Genomic DNA, 12,140 nt, shown 5'->3' with positions numbered 1-12,140 from the left:
TGTGATTGTTGTAATTTCTTGCGTTTGTCCCAATGAGTGAAAGACAAAAAGCTTCGGCAATATTCAAATTCTGTACTATCACTCAACTGTTATTTTTGTTTTACTTAAATGTGAAACTTGTTGCTGCAGCTGAACAACAATTCAAACCATGGAGGTATCTTCATGCATATGTCACAGTCAATGTTTATCCTGACTCGCTACTTTATTTTCATAGATGTCACCGGTGAAAGTCTAGCTTTGCAAAAGTAGATTGTACTAAATGGGATCAATACATTCAGTACTGCAGACAAAGCAGTGCTGTATTTATCAAAGCATTCATACCAAAATGTCTCAAGTGGCATTTCACTGAAGTTGGTCTGAAGGAGCTGTATTAGAATTTTAAAACAGAGTGACAGTTTAGCTTTGGATGAAAGAATGTATAAACTTAAACACATTCACGGTCTCCCCACAGAACTTTCTAGACTTGCAGTTTTCACTTGCATAGCTTTATTCAGCTTACTCATTTCGCTGAATATGTCTACAAACTAAGCCACTTTAGCCAGCCACACATCAATCAGCTCATCGACAGGTTCGGAGATCTTATCTGTGTGTATGCATGTAAGATAGTTAACTCATCTCCAGGCACAAGCATGGAATTGTGCTCTTCACGCACTTCCTCATAAAAGTACAACAAAACTCTCGGAGTTTGTTATTCTGGATTTAATAAAATTTTAATAAGTGCTACCACTGTGTTGAGAACATTGAAGAACTGGTTCAATATCTTTTGCAGCAAGTACCAATCGGTGTTAAAAGACATTGTGTCCAATAGTGTGAGGTGCAGTGGCTTTTATTTTTTGCACAACACTACAGTGCTTTCCGATCAGTACTGCAGCCTCCACTGTGCAGCCCCCAGTTCAGCAGAAATCATCTGGGCAAATTGAAGTTATGAAATTATCCAACAATTTGAAAATATCATCTGATGTTTACTTTATTGTTGTCTTGAGCTCTTGGCAAAACATAATTCTTTTTTTCTTATTCCACACGTACCGAACATTGGAAAGTAAATGGGACATTTTATACATGGCTATGGACTGGTCAAGTTTTTTTTTTAAAACTAAAGCCATTGCCACGCAGCCAATCAATGCCCTGTCAAACTGTCTTCTGACACTAAATCTTTCGGCATTATCATTTGACATTTTCCAGCTCAGGGGCCTTCGATTATTCAAACATTTCCCTTACAAATTCAGTGGCACGTAGCATTAACTCTTCAGCAATCAGATGTGGGTTTTTTTTGCCTTAGCATTTTTTTTCCCCACTGTCTTCATATTTTCCTAAATTTTCCAGGATTAATGGAAGCTGTATGCATTTTACTCACATCACCACCTCCTCAGTGGCGTTCAGCCCTTACAGTTGAATTTGAGTAAAGAAGTTCTGTATCATTACTTTGAACTTTGTTGTTTTGAAGTTGACAGTTGTATTAAAAATGTATCAGTAGCTGACATCATTGTGCCCATTTTACAACAGTTTTCCGTGTTCTTTGTAATTTGTCTTGCTGCCACTGGAATAGTTCTTTTCCCTAATGTAAATAAGAATCTATTAATTAATTAAAACTGCATGCCAGTTTACTACCCAAAATGTGCTCTACTGAATCAACCAATCGCTTAACAGGAAATGAATGAGGAACAACAAGATTCTATGACACTCCAGAGCTGATGCAGTAGCAACAGTGTGTTATATGTGCATGCTTTTCCACTTCATGTGATTACATTTTTGAAAATTGTGGGTCATAACTTAAGTAATGTGCTAAACACATCATTCATTCCTGTACTCACAGACTTCGAGGGTACTTAATTTTGTTTTAAACCCCCCCCCCCCCCCCCCACCTCCTGGGGCATCTTGTACCTCCTCAACATACCCAGACAGCTTGGGATGGAAGGCAGGCAGGTATTCGACTTCAGGGCTTTTAGTATGCATGGAACTTGCCTATCATTTCACATACTTGGGTGAGAAATTTAAATTTCTTTCTTTCCACCCATATTCTTCCATGTCCAAAGTTTTGTGTATCTATTGTCAGTTTGCCTGCACTTCAAACATCCAACAGAAGGACTTCCTTAGGCATTATGAGCTATGCAGGCCCACATTGAGAGATGGGTTTATGCCCATAAAGGGAAATGGACCTGTCTGATTTCTGCTTCTGACTTACTCATATATGACAGTTTGAAATCCCCTGTGATACTCAGTGTTTTCTCTTATTTTATAGGTAAAATAATGAAGAAATAAAGATGACTTCCAACTTTCAGACAACCATCAGCAACGCTGTGACCACTAGCTCTAATTCAACTAAGGATTACTGCTACAGTGCTCGGATAAGAAGTACTGTGTTGCAAGGCTTGCCCTTTGGTGGGGTTCCTACAGTCCTTGCATTAGATTTTATGTGCTTTTTGGTACGTATGGACTGGCATGTTAAACATGTATGTAAACTTTTACTTTTTTTTTACCCAAATATTGTATTGGTATTTTTTTTTACTGGAACAGCAAAACTCAATCAAAAGGCACTACTTTTAATCTTGTCAGTACAGATGTTCATATACAATATCTTGGTGCAGATTTTCATCACAAAACAATGGTGAGAGTAATGGTACAACTACTTCAGGCAAAGAGGGGTGCTGCATTTATGTAGTTTATTCCCAGAAAGTTGAACCTTGTTCTTTCCAGTCCAAATACCTTTTTTGAATGGCATGATGAGTATTGGTTATGGCCAGACAATCCCTCTGGCACTGAAAATAGACTATTACAAGTCCTTAAGGTTTTAATTGGTTTTTAAAATTGTAAAATCTTAAACTTAATTTTATTTTCAGCTTTTTGCTTCTGTATCTCTTAACCCAATTGTTCATTCCCTCTTTACTACTACTACATCTGATTTGACAGAGTTCACCCACTCTAATTTTCACCACCTCCTCAGTCCTTATGCTATCTTTCAGTCTGAAAGTTTTTTTTTAAAGTGCATCTTCACACCTTTTTGCCTTTTTGGGGAATAGTGAAGAGGTGGTGGAGTAATTCCCAGGCTGATTATCAGCCCATTGAACCGTATGATAAACACTCCTGCAGCCAACAAATCCTGCTGTGGGACTTCTGGTCCGGAGGTAGGGATTCTACCACTGCGCCACAAGAGATCCTTATGGGTTAAGAGAATGCATTTTCTTGCCTTGTACATTCAGGTCCCAATTGACCTATTTGGTTCTGCTGTGACATTATCAGACCTCTCACTTTCAGCAACTTGTCATGCACAATATTCAAAAACCTAAGCATGCATGGTCAAGCCTGTCTAACGGATTCACCCCGCAGCAAAATCTGGCATTTTTTTTTATTTTTCATTCGCTCTTTTGCCCTCTCTTTTCCTTGTTTTTTCTTTTACGCTCTCTCCTTCTTTTTCATTTACCCTTGGCCTCCCATGTCTCCCACTCTCTTCTCCCCCTATCTTTGTTTGGTCTCTCACTGTCTGTTTCTCTGCCTCCCACCCCCCGCCCTCTGTCCGTCCATCTGTCCGTTCCCTCCCACCACCGTTCTCTCTCTTTCATCTCTCTCTTCTCCCCTCCCCCCCGCCTAAAAAAGAATTTTAAACTTCTCAAAAGAACAATCTTCCTTTTTGAGAAGATGAAAATCATCTGACCTAAAACCTTGTATTTGACACCATCATTCTGATTTTGATTTCATACTTATGTTGCTATTAAGGAAGACAGCTAAATCCAAACACTGCAAACATACCTGACAAATGAAATGGGCTTAAACTGTAATTTCATTCATTTGTTGATTCCTAAAACACTCAGGCTTCATAAATCTCAAATGTAAAGTTTGAAGACCCTCTCTGCCCTACTGTCTTTGGAACTGAAACACAAAAGTCTGTTTTGGAGCAAATGACTTTTTGAACAAGATATATACAAGCCTGGGATATACAACCTGTGTGTGTGATGCAGACAAACAATTTATGGCCAGCAATTGTTTTTCTTTTTTTCACTGATTCTCTTCTATTTTCCTCCCCTCCTGAAGTCCTTACAGATACATTTACAATTAGGGGTTCTGGTCACTTTTCAGTACCATCCATACCCAGTTGGACCTTTTTATGGTTAAGGTTTACTCTTGACTCTCTACAAGAGAAATACCAAGTCTGATTCTTGGCTAGCCAGTGTAAGATGCACATTAAATTCCAGTACTATGTTCAAGTATCCAGGCCAAAGTTATTGACATCTTTATGATTGCCATTTGCTTGATTTTGGAGTGCATATTCTCTGGTTAAATTTCACTTGCCCAAGTCCAGCGCTGATTAGCAATCATAAGGCTGAGCACCTCTAATTGCATGCAATAGTACTGCTAGCTTTCTAAGCGTTATAGCAAATTAAATTACTCCCGACCTTCCCATTCTTCTCTGTGCTCAGAACACAGTCCCATTAGTACTCGTCAGGAGTTGAGTGGGAATAATCTCAGGCCTTAGTGATGTAGACAACAAGATCAGTAAGGCTGGTTACCTGATGATTGGAATATTGTTGTACTGTTTCTCGTTTGGGACACCAAACCTCAGGAAACAACGATCTTGAGGGGAATTAATATAGATTCACCAAAAAGATGTCGAGGTTTAAAGGGTCAAGTTATGAAGACTGGTTGCAAAAAGGTGGTTTGCACTTTTTTTTTTAGTTCAAATGAAGGATTTTGCTAGGGTAGATTCAAAGAAAGGTAGGGCAATCTAGAATGGGAGTGGGGTCCCTGGTTATACTTAACATAAAGGCTAGATCATTTAGTCGTGAAATTTTTCTTTTCTCACTTTTTTGCACACAAAGGTAGTGGGTTCCTCCCCACTTCTCCACTGCTGCCCCCACTATCCTCATGTCTGCTTGTGACATTGGTAACCCTTCTGGATTTGGACATATTAAACATCAGTGACATGCAGCAGGCTCATTCTTTAGTAACTACTTTATCCCATAAAGGTGTTTTTGGTGGAGGTATGCCTGTTGTGAGACTAATTTTCCTATGCCTCCCAAGAGGCTGATTCTCTTTCCAAAGTGTCCTCAGCATTCTGCAATAAATTGTCACATACCATTCCACCTACAGCTTCAGGAGAGTTCAATGATACCTAAAGTAACAAAGTCATTGAAAGATTGTTTGCAGCTTATTCATGCCCTTCCAGCTGAATGACAATATGATACCTTCTGCCTGATCATAGAGTCAAGGCCAGAGTCACATGGTTACTTGGAGCTTTACAAGGTTCCTGCCAAATGGAAAGGCACAACAAAGTTAATTTTGAGATTAGACAGTGTCTTTATTACTACATATCCAGAAAATACAAATGCAGCAAAGACAGCCTGGAGAGAGAGACCTGGAAAGGATCCAATATTTTTTAAAAATGGGATTCTTTTGGTAGAACAGAATGTTGTCTCATCTTCTAGTAAATTGACATGACAAATTAACATTAACCTTGCAACATAGTGCAGTTGAAACCCTAGAGTCACAACAAAGTGTTGGTGAGGCTGTAGAATCATGGAGACATTCTGGCACAGGAGGAGATCATTCAATCCATAGGGTATGTGCAGGCTTTCCATAGAACCATCCACAATCGCATTCCCTTGCTCTTTCCCTGCACATTTATTTCCCTCAAGTGACCATTCAGTTTTCTTTTTGAAAAAAGTGATCATCTCTGCTTGCACCATCCTCACAGGCTGTGTTCCAGGCCATTACCAATCATTGTGTTCAAAAGAAAAAGTTCTTCCTGCATTTCCCCCTGTATCTCCTGCCCAAATTTTTTAAAACAGTGAGATCAAAATCCTTCAAATTTTCTTTTGTCTAAAGATCCAACCCTATTGGAAAAAGATGTTTTGTGAAGATCAGAAACTGCTAAAGGACCTGGCACTTTGCCTCCTTTTTAAATATCTTCTTCCTAGCCCTCCCCTTTCCCTAGGCTCCATCATGGGTTTTCTTCCTAACTGCAGCCAGTCGGTACATCTACTCAAGTGGCAACAGGAGAACTGCCTCCCAACTACCAATTTGATCAATATCAGTCACCGCAGTTATGGAAGATGGCCCAGCCTGAGAGAACCATATTGCTACCATCTAACCTGGAGAAATTTTTCGAGCTACCTCATTTCTGGCCCATTGTCAGAAGCTGCTCTTCTATGTAAGCTGCACACCTAGAGCGCAGTCAACCCTACCTGAACAAGGACTTGGTGCCAAAGACTTGTGGTTTGAGTGAAAGTTTGGCTGTAATATGGCAGATGAGCAGAGCAGTACTAATTTTACCATTACATTCTCTCTATTCATTTGCCAGGATTTTTCGCAGCCCAAGCAACTTGGTAAAGCTCACTAACTACTACAGTGTACGATATATAATCGGGGTACAAGGTTTCTTGGTTTGGTTCATACCATGGTGTCTCAGGAAGGGTGCAAATATAAAATTTTAAACCAATATTCCATTAATATTGGTGCCTTCCATTGTCTAGACACTATGCTTGGGAATATCCTCCTTAAACCTCCCCTCTTCCTTCAAGACGTTCCTTAAAACCTACCTCTTAACTAATCAATTGGCCACCTGTCCCAGTACCACTTCGACTTTAGTGTCCAATTTTTGTCCAATTACATTCCTTTGAAGCATTTTGGGACATTTTACTGCATTAGAAATGCTGTATAAATTCAAGTTGTATGTGCCATAATGGTATTGACCTTGGTGTTCTGATTTAGGATTAATCTGCTAATGAAGCAACTATGCTCAGGAGGACCCTTTTCGAAATCTGCATGCTCATAAAATAAAAATAAAGCACATTAGAACTGGACTTTGAGAGCCACAGTTGAATTATCCAAATGTTTGCTATACCATGTACACTATATAATATGAATATACTGTACATCATATTGTACTCAAAGAATAATTGTAGTAAATAATGCCAGCAATTCCTGGCATAATTAAATTGCAGTGACGTATGAGAGATTTTGAGGTCTAAATGTGTGACGCCTACTACAGGAGAGTTGGTCAGTAGTTACTGTCCAGTGCCTCCATATCTTTTGTAAATGTTCAGTGACTAAAACTGTACTTGAAGATTGGCAAGGCCATATTTTAAGTCTGGAGAAGCTTGTGTAAAAGAACGTAGTACGTAATGTTAAACCCTGATACCTGTTTAAGGAGGTAACTCTATTGAGGCAGGATTTGATGGGCCAAATTTCCAGTAACAGCATGAATTGTCGTTTTTTATGACTTTCATTGAATGTGGAATGTAATCTAGGTTTTGGGCATTAGACTTGTGTTTTTTTTAATTTTCCTTTTTGTTTATTTTAGGCATTGCTGTTTGTATTCTCCATTTTACGAAAGGTAGCCTGGGATTATGGGCGTCTTGCACTGGTCTCAGATGCTGACAGGTAATGGCTTTAAGTAATGTTCCTGTACATTGACCACTATTTTTCAATTACCTTAGTGTGCAGTGAAGGACGGCAGTACTTTTTTATCTTTCACTGGCTTTTTTATGTCAACAGTGCAAGCATTTATTGTACCTAGAACACAAGAATAGGAGAAGGCCATTTATCCCCTAAATCCCATTCTGTCAATCAATTAGATTACAGCCAACTTGTACCTCAACTCCATTTTACCAGTGTGTTCTCCATATCCCTTATATCCTTATCTAGCAAAAATCTGGCAGTCCTAGCCTTCAAGATTGCAGCTGACCCACCATCTGTGGCCTCCTAGAGAAGTTAACCAGATTATCAGAATACTTAGTGTGAAAAAGTGCTTCCTTATTCACTCTTGAATAGCCTAGCTATTAGGTTCTAACGTTAAATAGGTTTTAAGTTTATGCAACAAGAACAGAAAATGCTGGAAAAAACTCAGGTCTGACAGCAACTATGCAGGGAGAAACAGAATTAACATTTTGAGTCTGTAGTCATTTGGACTCGAAATGTCAACTCTGTTTCTCCCTCCACAGATGCTGTCAGACCTGCTGAGCTTTTCCAGCGTTTTCTGTTTTTGTTTCAGATTTCCAACATCCGCAGTATTTTGCTTTTATTTAAGTTTATGCACCCTTGCTGTGGATTTCCCGCCTGGATAAAGTTGGCCTGCATCTAACCTGCCAAATCTCATTATCATTTTAAACAACTTGATTAGATCACCCCTTCATCCTTCTAAACTTGAGAGTACAAATCAAATTTATGTAGCCTGTCCTTTAACCTTGGTAACTTTCTGGTGAATCTGTGGGCTACAAGGTTAATATATCCTTCCTGACCTGCAGTGTCCAAAACTGAACGCACTGCTCTTGCAAAGCCCTGCTCAGAATCCAACAACTAAAGCATCACTTCCTTGCTTTTGTATCCCACCCCTCTTGTGGTAAAAGGCAACATTCCATTCACATTTTGTTTTAGAATGATGCAGTGTGAAAAGAAGCTGCTGGCCCATCGTTCCTGTGCAGGCCCTTGGAAAGAGATATCTAATTAATCCCACTCCCCTGCTCTTTCCACATAACCCTGCAAATTTTTCCTTTTCATGTACTTATCCTATTTCCTCTTAAGTTACTGTGGAATCCGCATCCGCCACCTGCTTTCAGGCAGTGCTTTCCAGATCGTTGCGTTTTTTTTAAAAAAAAAACCAAAATTCTCATTCCCTTCTTGGTTGTTTTGGCACTTATCTTAACTTTGTATTCTCTGGGTTTCAGTAGAAACAGCTTCTCTCGATCTTATCAAAACCTGTCATCATTTTGAACGTATATTAAATCACTCTTAAATTTTGCTCACTTTGTACCTCCACACAAGCTTCAGCTGATTGTGTACTTGACACCCAAATCCTGTTGCTCCTCCACAGCTCCTAGCCTCTCCTCATTACAAAAATATTCCAATTTGTCTTATCAGATCCAAAGTCGATAATGTAACGCTTGCCTACATTGAACTCCCATCTGCCAGAGTTTTTAATCTATCAGTGTCCCGATTGCAATTTCCTCCTCCCATCGCAAACTTACTGCACCTCCTAAATTAATGTAATCTGAAAATCTGTGCTATTCTCTCTTCCTTTAACAAAGCCATTCATTCATATGACGGAAAGTTGAGACCCCTAATGAAAACACATTCTGCCAAACAGAAAACTCCCTTTATAAATACTCACTCTCTATTGTCTTCTGCCAACCCTCATCACAATAATCAGTACTTTTTCATTTTAAAATCTTTGGGAGGATTTTCTTCATCCTCTGTGCTGTGGCTTGAGGAAGGTGTGGGGTGCAGTTGTAAGGGTTGAAATGGGGAAACGAATGAATACTCCATGTGAAACTGCAAGAAAACTGGTCATCTCGTAACCTGTGTAGAGGGAATTGCAAATTGCAGAGTCAACCACATTGCTGTGGGTCTGGAGTCACGTGTAGGTCAGACCAGGTAAGGATGGCAGATGTCCTTCCCTAAAGGACAATTAGTGAACCAGATGGGTTTTACAACGATCGGTCATCATCAGACTTTTAATTCCAGGTATTCATTGAATTCAAATCCCACTATCTGCCATGATGGGATTTGAACCCAGATCCCCGGAGCATTACCCTGGCTCTCTGGAATACTAGTCAGTGACAATACCACTCCCCCTGTTCTATAACAGCATCACACACACTTTTAAGTAAGTATTAAGTAAGTATTCAAGGTGAATCCTAATTTCTGTGCAACTTTTGTTTCTAAAATGGGCATTGATTGCCACCCCACCCTCTTATCTCTGTAATTTAATTATTCTGGCTTGAATAAATTCCTAATTTATGCATTTTTAAGCTTTTGACATTTACTTTAATCAATGCTTCTAATTTTTTTTATTGTGGAGTTCACTTTCAGTGGACTGTACCATAAATTCAAGGAAGGCCCTGCTCAAATTGCCCCATCGATTTGTCATTCTAACAATAATGTGACTGTGCCTTTCAGTGTGTGCCTCTTGTACCTGTGAGTGTGTGCAAAACCTCCAAATAACTGCTGTCAGTTGTTATCTCGTTCCTGGTTTCCTCATCTTCTATATAATGCACATCTCTCCTCATAGAGCAAGAGCTTCTGGACAGGGCAAGGTGATCACATTGATGTTGTCTATGTCTAATTTCAGTGCCATCTACCAAGCTTACTCATCAGCAACTGCCCCTGCCCCCCCAAATCACAGGCCCCATCATGCCAGGTAATATCAACAATTTTCCGTAAAATGATTAAGTCTCAATTTCATGCCTTGTGGAGGTCGAAATCTTTTCAGCCAAGTTAAAAGCCACTTAGTTCTAACAAATGCTAATCTGGCACTATATGAAGCAACTCATCAAGATTGGCTGTTATAAAGCAGTTAGTCCTTGATTTCATGAGTTATGATGTCATTTTAACCTCTATTAAACTCCTTCCTTGAAAGTGCTTGATCCAATTCTCTCTTGAATAACATCAATGTGGTGGTTCATTTAAAAGCTCTCAGATCCATGTAGCGCTGCGCAGATTGACTGAGTGCAACAATGTTTAATGACTACAGGTGTGGAAAAGCACTTAATAGCATTGGCACAAAGCCAGCTGGTCAAGGCATCTCAGAGCTGTGCGCATTTTTGAGAACTACTGGATACATCTGGCTTAGGAACAGGCATAGGCCATTCAGCCCTTCAGGCAGTATGTCACCATTTCTTTTAGGTTTTCTGTTTGCGTTCTCCGATGTGATTCTCAAAATTGTCTTGCAGATCAAAGGGATTTATTCACTTAGAGTGTAATTTATAAATATTTAGTAAATTCTAAATCAAAGATAAGTTAAACCAGTTTGGCACTGAAACTGGCTATTTCTCAAATCTTGAGTGCCTCTTCAGGCTTTGCTAATTGTGATAGAAGTGAAACAATTAACTTTTTTGGCATATATTTTGAAAACAAATTCTTGACTAGGCCTGAACAAAAGTTATTAAAATAAAAACATAATTTTAAGGTTCAAGTTATAACAAAACTGAAATATTAAAATTTGGGAATAAATCTCTCATGCAGACTATATAACTAAAATCAGACTCAGTAGTCTTATGGCTAGACTAAAACACACCACTGACATTTGAATCAGGCTCATTTTGGTTAATAACCCTGGAGTCGATGCCTTCAGTAGGAAAGAAAACTGGTTTTCTGAAACACCCAAAACACTAACCTATCATCTTTTTCTGTCCAATACTAATAGACCTGTGCCTTTATAATATTTTCTGTGAATTCACTTAATTTCAAGATTTTGTGGTCACTTGACTTCCGAATTCTTTTGATGGTTTGATGCATAGCTGCAATTAAAATTATAAGATTGCGTTTGGAGTTGGCTGAATTCAATGGAAATAATAAAAAAAAAATCAGCAGAGACCTTTTAGAAAAATCGAAGTTCATGGGATTAATTGACTGAGGGATAGAAAATAGAGATAGTGCTTTTCATACTGAGGGAAGTATATAGTGGTGTTCCCCAGGGGAGAATATTAGGACCACCGCTCTTTTAAGTATACATTAATGACCTAACCTGGGTATACAGGCCATAATTTGCGTTTGAAACTGACACAAACCTTGGAAAAGTAAACATTGAGGATGGCATGACATCAGGAGGTTATAGACAGACACTTGAAATGGGCAGACATATGGCAGATGAATTTCATTTCTGAAGCATGAAGTAATTCGTTTTGATAGGAAAAATTAGTTGAGGCAATATAAGCTAAATGAGACCATTTTAATGAAGATGTAGGAACAAAGACACCAAGAGGTTCTTGAAAGTAGGAGGGCATTGATAATTGCTAAAGAGATACTGGATCCTTGCCATTATAAATAGAGGCATAGATTAAAAAGCATTGAAGTTATGCTAAACCTTTACAAAACAGTAGTTAGGCTCCAATTAGTAGTTAGGCTCATCAGCTATCCTTCAGTTTGAGGATGACATTTACTTAGGGTCATAGGTTTCTTTCCTCGGTCTTTGTCTGACTGAACAGGCCAATTCTTGACCCACAGGTCTTTGGGCACGTGGGGCAGGATGTCTCAAGCGGGAATCAGAATGCAAGATTTGCTTCCTGTCTTTCCTTCTCTGCTGCCGCTCTGCTCCACCATAAAGACATTGCAACTCCAAGTGTGATGCAGCTTGATGAATAAGTTGCTGCCATTTTGAACAATTGATAGCATCTGTAGCTCCCCCCAATCATTGCTAATGCTGCCGTACT

General features: G+C 39.1%; 1 protein-coding gene across 7 annotated transcripts in view; it reads left to right on the top strand.

Moving 5' to 3' along the window:
- LOC121277832 (CSC1-like protein 2) overlaps nucleotides 1–12,140 on the top strand; it is a 290,835-nt gene that overhangs the window by 130,683 nt on the left and 148,012 nt on the right. For 4 of the 7 annotated variants that reach the window (XM_041187509.1, XM_041187505.1, XM_041187507.1 and 1 more), the window contains exons 2-4: nucleotides 2,240–2,423; nucleotides 7,295–7,374; nucleotides 10,061–10,129. In XM_041187509.1, coding sequence (XP_041043443.1) covers nucleotides 2,262–2,423; nucleotides 7,295–7,374; nucleotides 10,061–10,129 — 311 coding nt within the window. In that variant the 5' untranslated portion in view covers nucleotides 2,240–2,261. The remainder of the gene's footprint in view (nucleotides 1–2,239; nucleotides 2,424–7,294; nucleotides 7,375–10,060; nucleotides 10,130–12,140) is intronic. The other 3 variants (XM_041187511.1, XM_041187512.1, XM_041187510.1) reach the window with 1 other exon arrangement.

Source organism: Carcharodon carcharias, chromosome 5 (assembly GCF_017639515.1).
Source record: "Carcharodon carcharias isolate sCarCar2 chromosome 5, sCarCar2.pri, whole genome shotgun sequence".
Taxonomy (NCBI): domain Eukaryota; kingdom Metazoa; phylum Chordata; class Chondrichthyes; order Lamniformes; family Lamnidae; genus Carcharodon; species Carcharodon carcharias.
This window is presented reverse-complemented; position numbering and strand designations above follow the sequence as displayed.